Below are 24,257 nucleotides of genomic sequence, written 5' to 3' on the forward strand. Positions count from 1 at the left end.
AAAATACAGCTGTACACTGAAAAGTGACTAACAGCACTGTAGATTCATGTTTACAGCATCTCACTGATCCTATGTCATATTTGCTCAGCTTACAAATAAAATGCCCACTCCCTTTTTTTTTTCCCTAATTGCCAGCCCTATAAACTCAGTCTGAGATGCGAGACTGTTGGGCTCTTTCCTACACATGCATCAACAATAAAAATGATTCAGACGCAAGTTATATATGCAAGTTATATCAGCGCACACATTAGCTTTAGGTGGGGTGCACAGGTGTGCCCAAAGGGCATGATTGGATCAACTGATTTAACGTGCAGCTGCACCAGAAAAATCAAGATGAAAAACAGGATTCTTGTATCTGGCTGAGGCTTGAATCTTCTTAGCAAATGACTACTCTTGTTTAGTGGATAGCAGGATTATATCTCCTATGTAAGTTAATTATCTTCTGCAAGACAGAGTTAGTGCACTGTACACTGATGCTAAATGAAGAGAGAGGGAAGAGGCTGATTTTACAAACAATGAAATGGCAGCTCATTACAAAGGTACGGACAAATTCCTATACAAAGATGGAATCCACCTACCACAAACTCCTTTACCAAAAAGTATCTGAAATATTTATAATGGTGGAACAGTCACAAGACCATAGGGCATAGCAAGGCTGCATCAGGATTTTCAGTTTTAGATAGGATTTACTCTTAGACCTTTGCCTATCACAAACAAAAGTTCTGAGTTATAACACAAAGTTGCACTGCTTGCTCTCCACCACATTCCTATTAACAAGGGTTCAAAACATTTACCTGATATTTGGTAGCCCTGAGGCTAAGCCTACAAGCCAGGATGGAACACCTATCCTGCCACACACTCCAAACCCACACATTCCTTCCTTTTATTTTAAAGACTATGCAGTTGTGCAAGGTATAAGTTGTACTATATTGCTCATTTTCTGTTTAATAACATTTTAATATGTAACTTATTATGTCTTTCTTGATGTTTATCCCTTTACTCTCCACTTCCTTCTCCCTCTTCTTTCCTATAATATATAAACCATGGCTTATATTTTCTTGCACTGTGTTCTATGTCTGTTTCCTCTACATTCTCTCCCTCTTTCATTCTTTACATTTCCTGCTTTACCTCCTCTCTCTTTTCTACCTCTCTCAAATCTCTCATCTCTATCTGAGAGAGAGAGAGAGATAGATTTAGGAGAGACACCGAATAGCCAGATGAATAAACAGAAGGAATAACAAAGTCAAGAGCTGAAAATCTAACTGCCCCACCAGTGCTAGGACAACAGAGCTGGGATTCCAGTCAGGCTGCTGTTCCTGAACCCTGTTTGAGGGCTCCATATTTTGTGGCCTCCTCATGCACATTCCATCTCCTCTGACTCCTGAAAGAAGCAGCAGCACTCTGTATGCTTTGCTTCTTCCACACTAGAACCTACTGTCTTCTTTGTGAATGGCAATTAGTGGGGGAACAGGTTTCTCTAATCCACCTTTACTCCAACCTCTATTTTAGGGTCCTCCTCTCCAGCGATTTGCTTCATTGCCCGATTCCCTTCTCAGCTTTTCAAAGTTGCAGCAGAGCAAACTTGACCAGATACTCAATTTCGTTGATGCCCACAGGGTTTCCAATAGCAGTAGTCTAAACTGAGACAGACTAGATAGTTTCACTCTGCTTCATCTTGGAAAGACAACAAACAGCAGCTGAGACATGGATCCCTCTGTTTAAGACAGGCCGTGTCAACGCTACAGGGGCAATACTGGCATAGCTATGGTGCTGTAAGTATGCAAGGATAACCCCATAGCGCAGACACCACCTATGCTGACCGAAGGGGGTTTTCCGTCTGTGTAGGAACACCAGCAGCCCGAGTGACAGTAAGTAGGTCAATAAAAGCACTCTTCCATTGACCTAGCTGCATCTCCACTGGAGATTAGGTCAGCATAGCTACATCGCTATGGGTTGTAGATTTTTCACACCCTTGAGCATTGTATCTATGTCAACCTAAATTTTAAGTGAAGACCAAGTCTCAGAAAACCAACACTGCATCATAGGAGTCCAACAGAAAAGCATAGAAAGCACCATCATTTCACAACACTAGCAGCTGGCTGCAGGGCTGCAGACCAAAACTCCAAGAAAAAAAGATGTGTTCTAACCTCGAGATAGCTAACATGAGGTAAAATCCTAATGAAGACAAGGCAGTCTGTAGTTCTTACACAAGTTAGCATGTCAGGGTAGCCGTAAGCTCCTCCATAGTTTTTAACTCAAACAGCCTACCTGTATGAAAACTACAAACTGCCCTGTCTTCTCTAGGATTTTACCACATTGGTTAACAAGTTAAGAATGTTTTCTTTTTTTCCTCAGTGACAAGGTCAAAACTACTGCCCATGGGCACAGAAGAAAAAAAAAAGACAGTTATGAAAAGGAAAACGGTATAAAATGGGTGAGGGAGAGAAAGTTTCCTGTCAAGTTCCAGAAGATGAGATAGAGTCAATGTTTGGATTTATGTTTTGTACATGATAAAAGGCTTACATGTTTCAGTTACAATCTCCTACATTCCCATGTCAACTTGCTGAAAGTTATTCTTCTCTGCACCACACCTTCCTTAATCCAAAGTGCAGCTCAGAGCCACTCTGATTTTTCATCAATGTTTGTGCATAATAGGCTTAAAATTGTATTTAAAAGGATGACAGGACAGAGAAAAAGCAGAATAAATCTCAATTTTAATTAGTAGCTGCTTAGATTAAACTTTATTCTCAGTAATGTTTTGATACTTTCATGCATCAGAGTAATTCTATGTGTAGCTCCCAAACGGGAAATATATTTTAAATTTAATGAATTCACTTATGACTGACCTAGGAAGGTGAAAGTTCTACAATTCATATGTTATCTCAAGGTGTTTAAAAGGTTTACAAGCTTGAATAATACGCGTAATACACAAAATTCAAAGCACATATTACTTTGGTTAAATGTTTACATATATTATTCCAATCAGCAAGTCAAAATAGAAAAGGCTATAGAAACAGTCTGCTGCAAAAGCTCTGTTGCGTAGGAAATCAAAATTTGGGTAATTTTTTCAACTCATTTCCCGACTGTTGAAACTAGACCCAATGCAGAGGTCATTCCTTTGCTCTCCACAAAAGAGGGTCACTTGCCATATTTTTCTCCCATCATCTGTGCTTACTGTAACTAAACTGACTGTAAGATTCAAAGGAGAGTTTCTATTTGTCTTCTAAGAAGGACGCAGATGTGCAAAGAAGATAAACAGATAGTGAAAAGGCTCCACTTGCAAGAATACTTGGCATGAAATTTCAGAAACACTAAAATAATAAATTTAATAGTGTTGCCAACAGAATTTCTGGATGCAGTCTGTTATGCAAACAGTTCCTAGTAACAATCCTCTGAAGAAATCAGATTGCTGTCAGAAAGGTACTCTGGCAAATCTTCTAGACTTTATACTTCATAAAAATATATTACTTAAAGGAAACCATTTGGATATAAAAAAGTCAATATTTAGACCACTTTCAAGCTTTGCTGAAGGTGTTTGCAACTTTTTAGCTTAAGTCTTAGTTAACTGCTGTAATAAATACAATATTTTTCTTTTATTAAATCGGAAACTTAAATAATGTTCCTATTGCATTCCAGTCTGATTTCTTCATTATTAATATGGAATGGTTCTGAATTGCAGGTACATCAATGACATGTAGTACTCCGATTTTCCTAAACAAATCTGAAAGTTGGATAATATTGCTCCCATGCTACGTTGTTGTATTTTATGAGGAATATGAAAATGTGCTGGAAAAAAAAAAGTCTTCAGATAAGACTTAGGAAAACAATGAAAGTAGAAGCATTCTTTTAGAAGATGACTAGCTAAAATAGCATTGCTGATTAACGTAGAAGTGCTTTGTGTTTCTGGAGCCACCAATTACAACTATGGTACAATATTTAAATATGTTTATGGGTGCTACTACAATGGATTTTACTGCTCCTGTTCTATATGATTTCATATTTTATAAAACAGTTAACAGTATGAATTTGACTTTAGAATTAATTCTCTATTAAAGAGATTAATGGTATTTTCTCACATCAGCTCAGTACACTGCCTGTTATTAAGTACTGTTATTCCCGAGATAGCCCTGGGAGTCAGAGATTTAGCTCTTGCTAACAATAAGACCAACCTAATCATTTACTTTTTTACATAAAATTTAAGATTTCTAAATATTAAAGAGTATATTTAACTACATTTGAACACCCTGGCAAGGATCTATTTAAAGCCTACAGATATTTAAAATAGATCTAGAGCCTAATTATCAGGCGTGCTGAGCAGCCATTGAATTCAGCGTGTTGTGGGTACTCAGCAATCCTGAAAATCACGCTTTTAATTAACCTGCAAGGGACCTGCTGTGTCACATTCTTGGAATGTAAGCTCTTCCAGGAAGGGACCATTTTTTGTTGTTTGTATAGTGCCCAGCACAACAGTTACTTGAACTCTGTTTAACTACACACCAACACAATACAAATAAATAATAATACCTCAGTTGCGCTGTGGTGTGAATCCACAGCAACTAAAGAGACTTCAGTGAAGCTACTCTAGATTTCCCGTGGTGCACCAGAGAGCACAATCTGCTCCTTTGTTTGTAGTGTTTCCTCTTTCTCAATCCAGGGACTGTAGAGTTATTTTGTTCTTTGCTGGCAGAAAAAAGACTAACCATTGATGAGACTTATGTACACCGAATCCCTTGGTAACAAAGCCTATGATTCTCAGCAATAGTCAGGCCAGTAAACACCAATACTGTACTAGGAAAAGAATGGTTCATAGACCAAAAACCCTAAAACTGCATCCTGCACCCATAAAATGAAAAACAGTTCTGGAATAAAGTTACAAGAGAGGATTAATTTGACCTTCTCTCCCCAGTATCTTCAACGAGTGGGGGAAAGCAAAAACCAAAACACTGAAACCAGATAAATCTGATCTCTCTGACAAGGCATTCACCACTATTGTTTTCCCTTAATTTGCTGCAGATATTTTGTTCAATACCACATGATGGAAAGTTCACATTTTCAACCACCCAGATGCCACCATACTGCCAAAAAAAACCTTGGCCCAATTCTGTGCCACTGGATCAAGGACAATTTTGCCATTAGGATGGAAGCAGGACCCAGCCCATAATTTGAATCTTATATTGCCAGTGCCAGTAATTTAAGGAGTGCAACAGCCTTCTGATATGTATAATTTTTAAACAAAATATTAGTACTTTTTAAAAACAATTTTTCCTGCTTCTTGGAAAACTATTAACTCTAGAGATCAGCATCCTTATGTGAATGTCCAAGATGCTGTACCACACATCCTAAATTGGTCAGTTACTAGTATTACAATTGCAGCAGCTTTTCCCTCCCCTTATGATTTGACCAATGACACCAGAACATCATCCATAATTGGCAGTTAGCACAAGGCTTTAAACAGGGAGATCGCAATCTGACATTATAGCCTATGACAAACTGTTGTTTCCCCTTTAATTTTTTTAATGCACAGAAATGTAATAAATTTATGACCTAAAATAACGGAAAGCTGGAACAACCCCTGAAACAGCACACCCTGTAGGAATTATTGTCCTGCTGTAGCATAATAATCCACAAGGAGAAAAAATTTCAAGGGACAAATCACTTAAGTAGAGGACTCGAGGGCCACAACCTCCCAGGTGCTGAACACTTCTGTTCATTCAGGTTCATCTGTGGTAATTTTCTTTTTAGAAGGGAAATTAAAAAGGCGCTGGAAATAATCTAAGATTCACCAGAATATGCACGTCTGCCAGTGACACTAGAATCTGGTTTCATCATCTATCTCAGTGCTTTCCCGCTTCTTTCTGCTCCTTCCCTATATGACTTACTATGGGTATTGTGACATTATGCCCCACATTCTTCATAGAAATATGCTTATGATATGAATATGGCATAACTAAGATGTATTTTATGCAAGATGAGTCATGTGAGATATCATTGGAAAGGTTATGATTTACTGAATGTGATTATCCTATTTGTATGCATGTATCATTTCTATATCTGAAGTTAGGAATATGGACTATGTATCAATTACAAAAGAGCTTGCACCTGGGGAACGCCCACCAGACAATAGGCAATCAGCCTGGATGGGCCATTAGGAAGGACAAAAGGACTTTGAAGATATAATCTCCCTCTTTCCTAAGAAGTTTCCTGGGATGCTGCTTTAACACAGGGTCAGGTGATCATGTCACCTGGTACTGGACATCATTTTGGACTTCTGGTATTTTTCCAACTGAAGGGGGTGGGGGTCAAACTGGGAAACAAAGGATTCCCGCCATAGACAAATCCTATTTAAGGCTGGGAAGTGAGTTCATCTTGGCTCTTCTCCACTGCCTCCCTACCCAAGAAGAAAGACTGCTGAAAACACCTGAAGAAACAAAGGAACTAAGCGAAGGGGGATGGGGGGGGGCGCGCGCAGCAGGAACTGAGCCCAGGCAAGAAAGGTCAGCCTGTGAAAGGAATACCTGGAGATTTAAGCCACAAGCAGTGCAGTTTACTGTCAAGAAACTCCGCAACTTACATAAAACAACATTTAGGGTGAGAAACTACTATTTGTTGCCAACTTCTTTAATGTGGTAAACCTGGTTTGCGTTTGTTTTATTTGCTCAGTAATCTGCTTTAATCTGTTTCCTATAATCACTTAAAATCTACCTTTTGTAGTTAATAAACTTATTTTTTGTTTATTCTAAAACCCAGTTTGTGCAATTCATAACTCGGGGCGGGGGGAAGCTGTGCATATCTTCCTCCACATTGAGGGAGGGAGCAAATTTAATGAGCTTACGCTGTATCAATCTCTATACAACACAAGACAATACAATTTTGGGTTTACACTCCGGAAGGTGTGTGCACCTGAGTGCTGGGCAATTCCCTGAGCTGAATCTTCCCACACAGAGCTGACTGCAGACACTGTGTGATTCTACAGCTGTGTGTGTGTGTGTGTGTGTGTGTGTGTGCATGCGCGCGCGCACGCGCAGCAGGCCAGGGTGAGGGAGTCTAGGCTGGTGGAATGGGCGGGCTCAGTGGGACCCCAATATATCAGGTGGCACCGCAGAAGAGGGGGTCCAAACTGCCACAGTATGTCTACACTTATACCACAATGGTGGCACCACAGTAGTGCTTTGGTATAGATACTACCTACGCTGACGGGAAGGGTTTTCCCATAGGCATAGGTAATCCACCTCCCTGAGAAGCGGTAGCTAGGTCAACAGAAGAATTTTTCCGTTGACTCAGTGCTGTCCACCTGGGGTTAGGTTGGCATAGCTACATCTCTTATAAGTAGGGATTTTTCACACCGAGAGATACAGCCATACCACTGTAAGTTCCCAGTGTAATTCAGCCCTGTGTCAGAGTTCTCACTACACGCAGCCAGAACTGGGGCAGGGCAGACATTGTCCCATCTGGTCTCATGGAACTTAACAGAAAAAGTGAACAGAAACAGAAGATGCAGAACCCTCCCTCTCCTATAGAGCTACACTACCAGCAAGCTCATTGGGGGCCAGAGCTACAATTGAAATATGGGACCTCCATAAGGATAGGCTTGGGGTCAACTTTACCACAGTGGGGAAAATCCCACCCCCAAGCCACATCAACAGGACAACACAGGCATCTCCACAAGAGAATTCTTGCAGAGATTCCCCATTAAGTCACCTCATATGGTTAAAAGCTGCAGGAAGAGATAATGTGGGCCATATTTACTATTCTATAATAGACTGGGATTTGTCTGTAACAAAGGACATGTTTTTCTCAAGAAAACTAAATTTAATTTTAAAAATTGGAAGAGACATTTTAAAAACAAAAAAAGAGAACACCCCCCACTTTATGCATCATCCACCCTACAAAAGTTATTCAAAAAACAGGAGGATGGATAGTAGGTTGGGAAATAGTAAACAAAATATTGCATCATTTGCAAAAGCTTTCATGTACAACAAAAAGGATTACTGATGAAATGAAATATCCCTTCGTTAAAACAAATTAATATTCCACCTGGAAAATACTACGCAAGCCTCTTTGTTTTTGAATGACCTCTGGGCCAAGTACAGATCACAGACTAACCAGTAAGTCAATCGAAAACCAAGTCTGACTCTTCCAAAGCTCTCTCTCGGGAACTCTAGCAACAGTTAAAAAGCTCTTTGTTTCCATTCAACCCAATATGTAGGGGTGGAAAAGCTTTTCAAAACATTGAAGAGAAACAAGTGAGGTCTGTTACCGTTCCAAGAAGCAAATTAAGGTCTAAATTCTGAGACTGTCAAGCACCCGCAACTTCCATTAAAGTCAGAGGATGCTGGCTGTGCTCAGCGCCCCTCAGGATTTGGCTCTAATGGTAGGATAACCCGTTTTTCCAGAATTCGCTGCTTTGGAACTTTTAAAACCATTACCGCCTTTGTGTCTATTTGTTAGGTTATGTTTTTATAGCTCACAGCAATAATATAAATACATTTTAGAGGGATATTATAATACAAGTTCCTGCAAGCAGTTCATCTGAATGCTTCTGAAGTACAGTTCCCAGGTTTAACTAATAACTAGCAAGCCACTTTTCCTTTACAAATATTAGTATGGAGAAGGAATAATGTTAAAAAAATATTTTAAAAAGGGCCATAATCACTGTATTGAAGCTTTATATATCCAGTGAAAAAAGAAATTCAAACACTGAAAAATGGAACAATGAATCAAAGTGATCTGGGATCAAATCTTACCCACTTTGATAAATTCACCCAGGAGCTACACAGAATAGTTTTAGTTTGGATTATTTCAAGTGTTCTAGATTTGTTTGCTAAATTGTTACTTAAAAACTGCATCATACTACGTGAATCTAAAAGTTACTCTTATTAATTAACTAAATAATAAAGGAAAATTAAATGTGTGGCATAGCAAGGAGAACTGGAATCTAGTCATCTATAACTCATATTGTACCATTAGATCTGGCCTGAATTTTCCTAAAAGGTCATCCCATAGCCTGGCTGATCACATATTTGTACATAGAGGACAGGTATATTATAGAAAATGTAAGCTAATAAGCAGGCCATAAGAGAGAGAGACTCTCTCTTCCATCAAGTTAAACCTAACATGTCCAAAACTGCCTCTTCCTTTCCTTCCAAACTGACCCCACTCACTCAATCCTGTCACTGTTGACAACACCAGCATGTGCCCTGCCACCCAGACCCATAATTTGGTCCAGACTCCATCTCCCCTGACCATCACATCCAGGCTTTGTTCAAATCTTTGTTTCTTCCTCCTAATACAGTATTTCTAAGACACCACCTTCCTTGTGAGGGGAGTGTTCCACTCACTCATGCTGGGAAAGGGTTAACATGAGGCCAATTAACCCGTCTGCAAAGTCTGGCGGATGGGGCAAGCCTAATTAGAAATAAAGCCCAGGGCTTGTTTCCATAAAAAGCTGAGTGAACCCAATTGAGGAAAGGAGACCGGGAGGAGACGAGGTAGAGAGTTCCCCTTCTCTGGGAAGCAGTATGTAAGAAGACTGAGAAGGATAGTACAACAGAGCTAACAGGCTATTGCCCAGGTAAGCTGCAAGCTTAAGTGGAGCCAGGGGCCCTGAGGCACTGTAGCCTGCCTGTACCCCTGAGTAAGGGAAGGGGGACTCCAGGCCCTGGGCTATGGGATTGATTGAGGCACAGAAGCCTCTACTTCGGTAGGAAGACAGTATACAGTAGCAGAGGCATGCCTATGATGAGATGGTTGCTCACTGAACCCATCTGGAATGAAGGTTTGGTTAGTATCCATTTCTGTAAATGACTCTGTGGGACAGGACTCTGCAAAGTGGTCTCTCTGGAAAGCCAGGACACTCCTATGGCTGGAGTAGGCCAAAGGACAGAAAGGGAAACTGAGGCAAAGGTTGCTGCAGCACCACAGCCAGCCAGGAAGGGGAGTGTTGAGGTGGCAACTTTGCCACCCCTTCACGTCTAACATTGTAACTTGCTACCATCTATTCTATCTAGCCCTCCCACAATCCCTCCACTTCTACATATGAAATTCAAGCTTCTCGGCCTTACCTTCTGAACCATTAGCAGCTTTTTTACTTCCTATTATATCCTTTCTATCCTCTCACCTCCTGCCCTCTAGGCACCGCTAATGACAACAGCCCCATCTGCCCATTTGTCCATGGTCTTCAACCAAGATAGTCAAGGATGACTGATGATTTTGGGTGCCAAACAATTTCTTTCAAACATACCTCTTTAAGGTGTCTGAAGTTGGGCAGACAAAAATTGAGGCACCCAGTCATCCACCACTTTTGAAAATCTTGCCTGGGTGCCTTCTTCCATGCCGCTCATATCAATAGACTGCCCTCCCTGAACTGATCCCTAAAACCTTCTCCTCCAAATTAATCCTGAATAAATCTCTTCTTCTATGATGACTATACAAAATTGGCAATTTGACAATGGACAGAATACAATTTGAAACCAACAATCTGTCCGGGGGGAAAAAAAAAAAAATCTAAAAAGGTATATAAATATTGCACATTTTGATGGTACCCCTCATCCCTCACACTTTGTCTGTCTGTGTGGGACTGTGTGTTTTTCGCCCCCGAGTGTATATCTTTACTTTGTTAGTACATTGCTCTTTCCTGCTCCCTTCATCAGCTTCTTGGTCCTCCTAGAGTAAAGCTTTTGGGGACATGGCTGCCTCTTATTATGCATTTATACAGTGCCAGACACAGTGTGCCCCTGATCTAAACTGGGACCACAGATATAACAGACCAAGAATAATCTACACCACCCTTAAATGGACGTAATCTCAGAATTGGCAATATATGTATTTATGCCTTTTCCAAGTTGCATTACAAACTTTCAAATATTCAAGTTTCAAAACAAAAGGTTAGATATGGACAGGGGAGGGAGGGTGGGAGAGGAGAGAAATGGTTAATTTTATGTCCGGTACCAGACTTTTTTCTCAACTGCGAGTTGCTAGTTTTGAAACAAAAGAAGCTAATGGCTTGGCAAAAGGCAGACATTTTATACACCAGAATCTGAACTCACCCTTTTAAAGCAGACCGTTCTGATCTGTAGAGCTTTTCAGTACTGTTGAACTCTTAGTATCCCTTTAGTTACTGAATGAATGTTTATGTAACAGATTGAAAAAAAAAAAAACCACATGGATAATTGAGCCATATGGCCGCACACACTACCACCTCTGAGGATCCAGATGTCACGGTAACCACAAGAGGAAAGAGTAGCTTTTGATGCTGAAGTAAAAAGACTTGAGTTTGTCTGTAGGGGCTTATTCACCCTAGTGTTTTATAGTGGACTAACACCTAGGAAGTTATCTTAATTTAAAGAAAAAACAGAGATAAATGTAGGTATTTGTGAAGTGTCAATTACTGCAGTATATTTTGCATACAACTTCATATCACAAATGGAAACACTTTCAAGATGGATGTTTTATACTTAGCTATTTTCTGCTTTGTTTTCAAGTGCAATCATCAACAATTTGTTACACAGACAATTACAGCACTACAACATGCTTGCTTGTTTATCGCAGCCATACTATTAACAATATTTTGTACTTTTTAAGATACCACACTACCATCAAGAAAAATGTTAGCATCATCATTAGGTAGTTTCACTTCACAACTGTAAAATATCACTTTTTCAAATGTCAGAAAAGGCTGAGACAACACTTGCAACATTTTAATGAATGCTGGATTTAAAGTGATAGTACTGAATCAAGTTTAGGGTTTTTTAACTAACCTAAGTCTAACAGGACGTTTAACTTTCTGAAAGTGGAATTTTATCATCACCACAGGAACAGTGATTTTTCAAGTTTTCGAACATCTGATGTGTTTTACCTACCGATCCAAAAAAAATAACGACCTTTGTTTTGCTCAAAAGCGAAAGGATACGAGGCGTTCCTTCTGTTCTACACACCAAGTAGAGACATGCAGCAATTACATGGGTCATCTTTCTCCCACGGGTTAAGTGCTTGCTCACCGCCATCTTGAAAAAGTTAAAGGCAGTATCAAGACAATGCTGGTTGAGTTGCAACTGGTTTCCCAAGTGATGAATTTGACGTTTCCCTAAGAAAAGAGAGAGAGAAAACTCTTTAAACAATTTTGTAATTAATCCACTTTTTAAACAAAGGACCAAACTTTGCTTAGGAATTCAAATTACTTGGCATTTTGTTGCAGAAGAATGTCTTTCTTTTAATAAAACACAGAAAGACTAAGAAAGCATATAATACAGTAAGTTATTTTCAACATAGAACAATTTCTTAGATCATGTAGCTCCATGGAGATTATCCCCTACATTTTCAAATGTGTCCACTCTTTTTGGGCACTCAATTTGAGACAGTGAGACTGATTTTCAGAGGGGGCCCAGCATCCCACTGAAGTCAACCAGAGAATTTTGGTGCTCAGCACCTCTGGGAAAAAAAAAATCAGGGTCTAAGTTCTCAATTTGGGCAGAACTGAGGCAACCACATTAGTAAACATCAAAAACGTAGATCCATCCTTCTTCGTTTGGATGAGATAGCATCCTAAGTGTACTATACCCTTTTCCAAACACCACTTCAATTGCAAACAAATTATACATTTTGTGGCAATTTGCCCAAAACTGATGAAGTATGTGGTTCCCTTAACAACACACCAAAACCACAAGGAAAGGAGCTTATGGAGCTTATCTCAAAGCTTATTCATGGTTGTCACTGATAGGGCAGAACTTCCTTCCTCTGAACATATACAGAAAAGAGGCTTCATTTAAGGTTTAGCTGCCAGACTATGTTGATTCAGGAAAACAAATGTACATGTCTTCTAAGGTGAAGGCACTTTAGATGAGTCATGATAGGAAGTGGTACAGCTGCTAAGACAGACATGGAAAGCAAGGTCCAGCCCTCTCTCAAAGCTCTAGCTATCGGAAACCGTGCCAAGAAGGGAATGTGAGGCTGACTTCGTGGAAAAGATGGGAGAAGTCATGATGAAAAGTATTGGGTTCACTAACATAATCAATGGGTCCAAAAACAAAACACACAACACAACACTTTAGTTCAATACACCAGAGAGATGTTTCCACTACATGTTCTTACAGGAAACATGCATCCATTAATTTCACAGAAATGTTACAAACTTGTAAGCATATTTGATGAGGTGAGTATAAAATTTGCCATGTGGCTTATCCACAGTTTTTCAGTTAAGGCAACAGAACAGTGACAACATAATAATTGTCACAAAAATAACATATCTGTAATTCTTTACTTTGTGGCACCTACTAATCAGGCCCTTCCTACATAAGCACCACTAACAATATGTTAAGGGACGTGCACAGTATCTGAAAAACCTTCAAGTCAGCAAGAAAATTCTGACTTGGTTCCTGTAAAGACACTCCCAGAAATCTAACTACAGTTCAGTGTAACTCATCCCAAGCAGAAAGTTGCACACAAATAGAGAACCACAGAACTCGGTCAACCTCACCTCTGCACAAATAGGAGTTATGTGCACTCATCAACCCATAGCTGCTCTGGGCAATTATGCCTCATCCCATTTGTGTATTAGACAGGAAGCAAGACATCATGCACACAACTTTCAAACAAGGGAGATAAAAGTTTTGAAGGGGAGGGAGGACAAGTTTCATCTCCAAAGTTTTTTCAGATATCTATTAAATAAGCTATTTGGGGATGATCCAAAGCCCACTGAAATTAATGGGAGTTTTTCCAAGAATTTCAGGTCCTTGGTAGCCAAAAAATTTCAAATATAGTCTTCTCCCAAATTAATCTACTGGCTTACATCTCCTCTCTTCCCCTCCATTGTTTTTTTTCTCCATAGCCTGCACCCTTCCAACAAAACATCCTCTATTTCTACCAGAGACTTCTCATTCCTCCTTGTTTCCATCTTGCCCTTTTATTCAGGGATCTGCTTTAAATGCCTCCCATTCTACAAGTCCATCATATCAACAAGCTTGCTTGCGTCTAAGAATCGTATACGACTCCTTCTGAAAAACACTGATGCCTGAAGTAGTCCCAAGAGACAATTACTTAGGTGCTCCTCTTCCCCAGGAGCCTCTATGGAGCTCCATGCCCAGGTTGATACTGGGGCAATTAAGAAATAAAAATATATTAGAGACCCAACTAATTTTCAAATAATATTAATATTAATATCGTTAAATAAGGAAATGCAGCAACTGTACAAGAGAGTGTTTGGAGTGTGCACAAGACACTGATCTGGAAAGACAACCCATTTGGGAAAGGTGATCTTTCACAGAGCACTCTATTCAATAATTTTTGTGGGTCTAGTGGAAGATTTAATTCTATGTGCTAGCATTTCTTCAGATTGCTTTTGCACATTTTGTTGGTAGTCCACGACATAGGAAAGTAACATGCTAGAGCAAGGATATTGCAGCCTGGCAATCCACCATCAAAAGGACAGATTTCACTCAATGTAGAAAACCTAGAACAAGGAGGAGAATCTTGGAGAGTGGCTACAACTCTTTATGCTGGAGATGCCCTTGCCCCCACCTATAGCACTGGAGGTGGAAGTGTTCATCTGTTTACATTGTGATCAAGCCCTCAAACATGTGTATTAACATTTTGCAATCAGTTTCCTATTTCATTATAGAAAACGAGAGCTAAGTCATCTTCAATGAAAAACAAAACACCATATACCCAGAAAACTAGAAAATTCCATTTCCCTGGTAAACATCGTATGAGGCTGATATAATTTAAAGCAGTTTGGGAACATGAGTGTTTCTGGTTGATTTATCAACAGCGAGAAGTTCACAGTTACCACCAAGCAGGTAAAAAATTTCAGACTCTCCATCTAACTTGCTCTTCATTTCAAAGAGGTGGCTTGATGTTTTCTTGGCCTTGCTATTTACATGCAAGGACTCTGCCAACTTATGCAATAAGTTAGTTCACCCCTGCCCTTTAATGCCACCTCTTTGGACAGTATTTCCCAAAATACTAACTGCCAAATCCAACAGCTTTAATGGTAGGAAAGTAAATTAAAATCACACAGAAATTGTGCCCATTCTCTACATAAGTCTTTAATCACGACAATCACATTGATCAATGCAGTTCTTTCCCTCGCTTTCTGTACAGGTTGTGCCCATTTTAAACTTCAGTTTCAGTTAAGATGGGGCACAACAGTCGGCAATTAGGCTTCTAGATTCTTATAAGGGAAGACAAAGCATCTTGTATTCCTTTTAGCTCCTTCCTATATGCCAAGACTGAAACATCTTCACTTAAAGATAACTATCAAGAACAAACCTTAACTACTAAATCTTGTTGTTGCCCTAACACACCAGTGCAGACTAACGTGTTTTGCCTATCTTCCATTCCATTCTGCCTACCTCACCAGTCTGATAACTTCCAAGGCTGTAACATGTAACTCTGAATTTGATTGGTTACTAATACTATAGCAATTCTAACTTTTCACTTCTGAAGGGCAGGTGCCTGTAGCCACCTAACTAGGTGCATAAAAAAAGAATTTCCTGGTAATAAATTTTCTATTCCATGCCCTCATTGCCACAAGCACAAACAAATGAAGTATGAGTAGCAATTCTTCAGTGGATAAATATATATGGAGGGGAAGACTCGAAAACACATCCAATGAAGCCAAAATAAATACTTTCTAGACCTTCAACAATAAACTAAACTCAGTACTTAATGCCACAGTAAATAATTGGTTGGAGAAAGGAGGATAAATACACTACCTCCTTGAGGACTCGCTGCCCGAAGGCTGAGTACAAGTCATAAACTGGCTATAATGCTTTGTAAAAATATGCAGACACCTCCTGGTTGTTCTCCTTACCCAAAGATGTTGCTACAGCTCAAGTGGAGTGGGTTACAATTTTATAAGGACAATGTACTCAGTTCTTTGTAGGACTGGTAAATGCACAGTTTAAACCCCATAAGCTGGCCTATGAAGGTGGTTACAAAAAATCTGAGCTTGATGCAAAGTTGAAGCAGGAGCTAGTGGATTCAAAGAGGGGGCGGAGATGTTCTGAATGACAGGCAAAGATGCTACTGGCATCATTTTCTATGGACTGGAGGTGGAAAATATGGATGTCCAGAAGGCCTTAAGAGGAGTAATTAAAGCAGATGATGAGAGGAGGACCTGGCACAAGAATTTTCAGCATTAGAAATAAAAGGACAGACTGTAGAAATGATGTAGAGAAGTGGCAGGACTTAAGACGCTGCCTGGGTATGTGGGGCAAGGAAGGGGGAGGAGTCAAAGACAACTCCCAGGATATGAATTTGAGTGCTGGGGAGGAAGGTGGTTGATGGTGAGGGTAGAAAAGCAGTTTGATTTTGGTCACATCAAGATTTAACAGAATTTGTTAGCTCCATTTTTTTTTTTTTTAATAGTCATTAATTTATTCAGACTCAGACTCATAGACTTTAAGGTCAGAAGGGACCATTATGATCATCTAGTCTGACCTCCCGCATGATGCAGGCCACAAAGCCGTCCCAACCCTTTCCCTTGACTCTGCTGTTGAAGTCCCCAAATCCTGTGGTTTAGAGACTTCAAATAGCAGAGAATCCTCCAGCTAGCGACCCCCGCCCCATGCTGCGGAGGAAGGCGAAAAACCTCCAGGGCCTCTGCCAATCTACCCTGGAGGAAAATTCCTTCCCGACCCCAAATATGGCGATCAGTAGAACCCCGAGCATGTAGGCAAGATTCTCCAGCCAGACCCTCATTGGCCATTGATACTATTTACCAGCGATGGCACACTATTTATTCAACTAAAATCACATTATCCCATTAAACCATTCCCTCCATAAACTTATCTAGCTTAATCTTAAAACCAGACAGGTCCTTTGCCCCCACCGTTTCCCTCGGAAGGCTGTTCCAATATTTCACCCCTCTGACTGTCAGAAACCTTCGTCTAATTTCAAGCCTAAACTTCCCCACGGCCAGTTTATATCCAGACAGAGGTGAGGAAAAAATAAAGGGAGAGAAAGAGGACACTGAAAGGGAGGGAGAGAAAGGAAAGGATGGAGTGGTGCATAGTGTGTGGACTGTGGGGAAAAGAGGGAGGGGGTTGGATGATACAATCAATAAGTAGATGGAAAAGAACATCCAGAGGTCAAACAGTAAAAAGCAGCCTAACACGGACATCTAAGTGCTGCAAAGGGAGAGAGAGAGAGAGAGAGAGACCCCCATCCCTGGGCTTCTTCCTGCTCCACTGCTGCAGCTCCCAGACCTTGGTGGGGAAATCCTTGCTACTTCTATGTCTTGATGCTCTGCTGATGCTGTTTACTCAAACTAAGCTGCGTTAATCAGAATTTGTAAACTCATCGGTACAAGGTTGATTGATTGCTCTGTAATTCAAACTAATGTAGGTTGTTCATGATTAATTTTGAAAGCACATTTTTAACAGAAGTTGTGTTGTCTGTTATTTTTTCACCCAAGAAGATTCTACTGCTGAGATAAAATTAATACATGTTTAATCCTTAAACAGTTGAAAGGCTGTCTTGCTCGTGAGAAGTGTGAACACACATTTATCTTTAATGAAAGGTATTCCTTAGCTATCTGGCATTAAAGGATTAAAAAGAAAAAAATCATTACAAGCACTTCAAGACAGAGCTATTGATCATAACAGTTCATTGTTCTTCACTACTATCAAAGCTTATTTATGCTCGGTTTTAATCTCTCTGTTTTGTTTGGACAGTGTTTTTACATCAAATCACATTTATATTCACATTTTTAAATGGCATAATTATTCTTAGTGATTTCTACAATGCATGTCTACTATTTTTAAGTCAGTTGTTACCCTTCCCACAACAGATGGCACATTACTGCTGATCTGCGCACTTACTCTATTACCCATCTACGTCACTTCTAGATTGTTCTAGGCAGAGATTTGCTTCTGACTAGTGATCTGACAGTTTTAGAAAGGATTGCTTTTTCCCATGATTTTAAAAGATATTTTTCAGCCATACCAAAAATGTCAGAACTTGCTCTACAGAAGTTATAAACCACATTGCAGTTAACAAAAAATAAATTTCATAAATCAGCAAACTGAAGAAAATTCAAAGTTACAGTTCATTGCCCATAGATAATTTTCCCAGGCAAGTGCCATCAACTTCTGCAGAATCTGAACTTCTGTTTCATATTAAACACTAAAAGCTACGTTTCTATGTTATGTAAAACCTTTCAATATAAACGGAGTACAAATTGATGCAGTGGCGTCTGTCTGCTAGCAGTCAGCTCCAGTGACTCTGCAGATGGTAAGAGGTTTTCTAAACTGCGGCAGAGTGAAAACAAACAAGAGCCTTGTCAGCTTTCAATGTTCTTCAGAATCCTGTGGGCATCAGTGAAACTGAAAAGAATCCTGTTAATTACATTCTGCAGCAGCTTGGGAAACCAGGAACAGTAGCAGAGGAGCCAGGCATTGGAGTTATGCAATGAGGAACTACAAACTGATGCTGGAGAAGGGATAGAGCAACAAAAACATCCCCCATTGCAGCAGCTATATAGCTGAGACAGAGAGATATACACTCCATATCTCAGCAGCCATGAGCCTAGAGGAAAAAGAGTAACAGATACCCCCCCAATCAAGCTCACAGAAACCATGGGTTTTCAGATTTATCAGATGCTTACTAGATCGAGGCTGATATGAAAGATGAAGAAGTCTCTGAGCAGGGTCCAGGGAACGACACCCTGGCACATAAGAATGGCCATACTGGATCAGACCAACGGTCCAGTATCTTGTCTTGGACAGTGGACAGTACTTCAGAGAGAATGAACAGAACAGGGCATCTAGCCCAGTATCCTGTCTTCTGACAGTGGCAAGTGCCAGACACTTCAGAGTGAATTAACAGAACAAGGCAATTATCAAGTGATCCATCCCATCATCCAGTCCCAGCTTCTGGCAGTCAGAGGTGTAGGGATGCCCAGGGCATAGGGTTGCATCCCTGACCATCTTGGTTAATATCCACTGATGTGTCTATCCTCCACGAACTGATATAATTCTTTTTGAATGAGAGTCAATGTGATGCACTTGCAAAAAAGGTTAATATCATTCTGGGGTGTATTAACAGGAGTGTCATACGTAAGGCACAGGAGGTAATGGTCCCACTCTACTCGGCACGGTGAGGTTTGAGCTGGAGTACTGTGTCCAATTCTAGGTGCCACACTTTAAGAAAGATGTGGACAAATTGGAGGGAGTCCAGAGAAAAGCAACAAAAATAATAACATTTTTAGAAAATCTGACCTACTAGGAAAGGTTTAAAAAGTGAGCATGTTTAAATCTTAGGAAAAGAAAACTGAGGGGGAATCTGATAGTCTTCAAATATGTTAAGGGCTGTTATAAAGAGGATGTTATCCTCCATGTCCACTGAAGGTAGGACAAGTAGTAGTGGGCTTTATCTGCAGCAAGGGTGATCTATGTTAGATATTAGGAAAAGCTTTCTAACGATAGTAAAGCTCTGGAATAGGTTTCCAAAAGAGGTTGTGGAATCCCAATCATTGGAGGTTCTTAAGAACAAGTTAGACAAACACCTGTTAGGGATGGGTCTAGGTTTACTTGGTCCTGCTTCAGTGCAGAGGGCTAGACATAATGACTGAGAGGCTCCTTCCAGACCTACAATTCTATGATTCTAAGATAAGATGGGTGAGGAGGCAGAAAACATGATATGGGGGTGGGATGGGGAGGGGAGATAAGTTGTTGAGAAGAAGAAAAGACAGTTACTGAAAACTACACAAGACGAGATAAACATTATCTACAATGGAAAGAAAAAGAAAGAAAAGTGAAGGGAAGCCAGGAAGGAAAAGGAGGTATAACAAAAGTAAGATGTCTAAAGTTTAAATCAGATTTAAAACATTTTATATATAAACGATGACAGCAGTGCCCAGCTGTTCTATTCTTTCACACAGAAGAGGGCTGGTAGCACAAAACTTGGTCCTGAAGGTAGGAGGCGTCAGGTAATTTTTCTTGAAGTCCTAATTAAAGAATTAAACTCTGTCCTTAATTAATCACCTTCCAACTGGATATTGCAGTTACAGAGTTACATATAAATTTTAATACATGTAGACAATGGAAAAAGTTAACGACTGAGCTTCAGCCTCCACATTTAAATTTCCTTTCTTTTAATTGTTAATCTTAGATTAAAAATAAATTCAGGCTAAATTGCAATGAGTCTTGGCTGTAAAATGATGTGAATCGGTGAGGTTATTTATCAAACCAGTCTTGAATGCTATCTGTTGCTGCTTTGAAATGAAAATTTGTGCTTAAAGAAATGTGTGTGTGTCACATATTTCAGCAGAATTACCATTCCAAAATTTCTTCAGATTTTCTGACTGCCCAAGTAAAGATTTCTTAAAATGTAATATGAAACCTATGTACTTCAACATGGCTGGTGTGCTCCTGACAGAAAATAGTGTTAGCACATTTATATGGGTAATGTCTGTCTGAATATGAAAATACATTTAATCCTTGCCATTCATTTGAATCTACTCTGGGAGGAAGGGTTTCTTTATTCTTCCCTTACAGTCCTAATCTAGCTAACAAAAACAGAAAAACAAACATAAGAACATAAAAAACAGCCATACTGGGTTAGACCAAAGGGCCATCTAGCCCAGTATCTTGTCTTCCGACAGTGGCCAATGCCAGGTATCCCAGAGGGAATGAACAGAACAAGTAATCAAGTGATCCATCCCCTGACGCCCATTCCCAGCTTCTGGACACCAGCCCTCCCATCCTGGCTAATAGCCATTGATGGACCTATCCTCCATGAACTTATCTAGTTTTTTGAACCCTGTTATAGTCTTGGCCTTCACAACATCCTCTGACAAAGAGTTCCACAGGCTGACTGTGCGTCGTGTGAAGAAATACTTCTTTTGTTTGAGAGAGAGAGAGAGAATGGAGATATCCCATCTCCTAGAACTGGAAGGGACCTCGAAAGGTCATCGAGTCCAGCCCCCCGCCTTCACTAGCAGGACCAAGTACTGATTTTGCCCCAGATCCTTAAGTGGCCCCCTCAAGAATTGAACTCACAACCCTGGGTTTAGCAGGCCAATGCTCAAACCACTGAGCTATCCCTTCCCCCCTTTGTTTTAAACCTGCTGCCTATTAATATCATTTGGTGACCCCAAGTTCTTGTGTTATGAAAAGGAGTAAATAACACTTCCTTATTTACTTTCTCCACACCAGCCATGATTTTATAGACCTCTATGCTATCCCCCTGTAGTAGTCTCTTTTCCAAGCTGAAAAGTCCCAATCTTATTAATCTCTCTTCATACAGAAGCTGTTCTATACCCCTAATCATTCTGGTTGCCCTTTTCTGAACCTTTTCCAATTCCAATATATCTTTTTTGATATGGGGCAACCACATCTGCACAGAGTATTCAAGATGTGGGCATAGGATATTGCCTTTATATAAATCCATGGTATTTTCTGTCTTATTATCTATCCCTTTCTTAATGATTCCCAACATTGTTAGCTTTTTTGACTGCCATTGCCTCTGATGTTGTCAGAGAACTATCCACAATGACTCCAAAATCTCTCTCGAGTGGTAACAGCAAATTTAGACCCATCATTTTATGTGTATCGTTGGGATTATGTTTTCCAATGTGCATTACTTTGCATTTATCAACATTGAATTTCAACTGCCATTTTGTTGCCCAGTCACCCAGTTTTGAGAGATCCCTTTGTAGCGCTTCGCAGTCTGCTTTGGACTTAACTGTCTTGAGTAGTTTAGTATCAACTGCAAAACAAGAACAAATTAGGCCAGGGGTGGGCAAACTACGGCCCGGGGGCCACATCCTCAAGCTGCTGCCAGGGAGCGGGGTCCGGGGCTTGCCCTGCTCCGGTGCTCCAGCTGGGGACTTGCCCCACTCCACACATGCTATGGCTCCACACAGCTCCCGGAAGCAGCGGCATGTCCCCCCTCCAGCTCCTATGGATAGGTGCAGCCAGGGGGCTTCGCACGCTGCCCCCACCCCAAGCACAGCCCCCGCAGCTCCTTTTGGCTGGGAACCATGACCAATGGGAGCTGCAGAGGTGGCACCTGAGGACAGGGCAGCATGCAGAGCTGCCTGGCTGCGCCTCCACGTAGGAGCCGGAGGGGGGACATGCCGCTGCTTCTGGGAGCTGCTTGAGGTAAGTGCCACCCGGAGCCTGCACACCTGACCCCCTCTTGCACCCCAACCCCCTACCCCCTTCCTGTCCTCCAAACCCCTTGGCCCCAGCCCACTCTCCTGCACCCCCAACCCCTCATCCCCAGCCCCACCCCAGAGCCCATACCCCCAGCTGGAGCCCTCACCCCCTCCCACGCCCCAACCGCAAATTTTGTGAGCATTCGTGGCCCGCCATACAATTTCCATACCCAGATGTGGCCCTTGGGCCAAAAAGTTTGCTCACCCCTGAATTAAGCCCTATAAGTTCAACTTTTTACCTCAGTAAAATATGGAACATTAAGAAAAGGAGAAAAAAAATCCCTGAATTTTTAGGGGATAATGAAACAAGCTATAAGAAAGTATAAACGTGAGTGTATGACTAGGGATTGATGATGTAAAATTAAAGGAATAAGCAAGCACAATATTAGGAAAACCTTCCTTTACAATAAAACCTAATGGACAGCATAATAATCTCCCAAGGAAAGTGGTGGAAACCCCCCATTGCTTGGGACATCTGAATCCTAACATAACACCACATGAAAAAAAGATGCAATGGGGAAGAATTTGATATTGGCAGGCTAGATGGCTCCATTTGTTAAACTCCTATGATGTTATGAAATTTTAAATATTTCAACAAACCTTAACATCTATAAATGCTAGACAGTCTCCAACTGCACCTCTACCCCGATATAACGCGACCTGATATAACACAAATTCGGATATAACGCGGTAAAGCAGCGCTCCGGGGGGGGAGGCTGCGCACTACAGCGGATCAAAGCAAGTTCGATATAACGCGGTTTCACCTATAACGTGGTAAGATTTTTGGCTCCCGAGGACAGCGTTCTATCGAGCTAGAGGTGTATTTAAAGTATTCTGTATGACTGATACATACAGAATAGGAAAATTTATCAGGTTATGTGAAAATTTCCTTTCTTTGAGTAGTAAGGTCCACAGATCCATTACAATGGGTACAGTATTTCAGCCTGCTTTCAGATTGATAGTGGAACAAGGTCTATCGGTCACTGGAAGCAGGGGAATGCCCCACCCAATGAAATTCCCTCCAGTTGGGAATTCCAACTTCCATTCTATTTTCCTAAAATTACATATTACATTAATTATACTTGGAAGAAAAAGCACAATGATTTCTGTTACTGCAGGCCATGGGGATAATTTTCCCTAATGAAATAAACCCAAATCTTTGGATGTCAGATCATCTAGAACAGAGATGGAAATTATTTGTCTTCAGAGTGGGCCAGATATATGGACCTTATTAATCAAAGAACATTTCCTTTCAAGTAAACAAAGATACATTTTCCTATTCGTTATACAAAGGTACACAGCTCCATTACAGCAGTGTGCCTCCAATGTGGGAAAAAACGGCTACCTACCTTTTCATAACTGCTGTTCTTCAAGATATGTTGCGCATGTCAATTCCATTCTAGGTGTGTGTGCGCGCCCACGTGCACAGTTGTCAGAGATTTCTGCCTTAGTGGTATCCGTAGGGTCGGCTGTGGCGCCCCCTTGAGTGTCATGTTCATGTGTCAGTATATTAGACGCCACCGACTCTATGCCCTCAGTTCCTTCTTGCCAGCAACTCCGACAGAGGGATAGGAGGGTGGGTAATGGAATGGACATGAGCAACACATCTCGAAGAACAACATTAGGATAGATAGATAACCATTTTTTCTTCTTTGAATGCTTGCTTGTGAGAGTCACCTAGAATGGAATCAACATGAGCAGTGTCCTTGGAGGCAGGCTCGGAGTTCACAATCTGAAGGCTTGTAGTAGTGCCCTACTGAAGCCAGCATCGCCCCGGACCTGCTGAGTAAACGCGTAATGGGACATGAACTTATGGACCGACGACCAGGTGGCCACTCTGCAGATGTCATGGATAGGCACTTGGGCCAGAAAAGCTGACAAAGGGGCCTGTGCCCTGGTCGAGTGGACAGTTACAATCGCCGGGGATTGCACCTTCACCTGATCATAGCAGTAGCAAATGCAGGCAGTGATCCACGACAAAATTATTTGTGCAGACCTCGCATCCTGTCTGCCACTGTGACGAACAATTGCGTCAACTTGCGGAACGGCTTAGTCCTTTCAATGTAGAAGGCTAGCGCCCTCCTGACGTCTACGGAATGCA

General features: G+C 40.9%; 1 protein-coding gene across 4 annotated transcripts in view; it reads right to left on the reverse strand.

The window, feature by feature from the left end:
- Window positions 1-24,257, reverse strand: part of BRF1 (BRF1 RNA polymerase III transcription initiation factor subunit) — a 231,097-nt gene that overhangs the window by 165,083 nt on the left and 41,757 nt on the right. For 2 of the 4 annotated variants that reach the window (XR_010600800.1, XM_005285854.4), the window contains exon 3: window positions 11,909-12,082. Coding sequence is in view for 2 of the 4 variants with exons in the window: in XM_005285854.4 (XP_005285911.1) it covers window positions 11,909-12,082 (174 nt within the window). In the remaining 2 variants the exon portion in view is untranslated. Of the gene's footprint in view, window positions 1-11,858; window positions 12,083-24,257 lie in introns of all 4 variants that reach the window. The other 2 variants (XR_010600799.1, XM_065593752.1) reach the window with 1 other exon arrangement.

The sequence above is a fragment of the Chrysemys picta genome, chromosome 4 (genome assembly GCF_011386835.1).
Source record: "Chrysemys picta bellii isolate R12L10 chromosome 4, ASM1138683v2, whole genome shotgun sequence".
NCBI lineage: Eukaryota > Metazoa > Chordata > Testudines > Emydidae > Chrysemys > Chrysemys picta.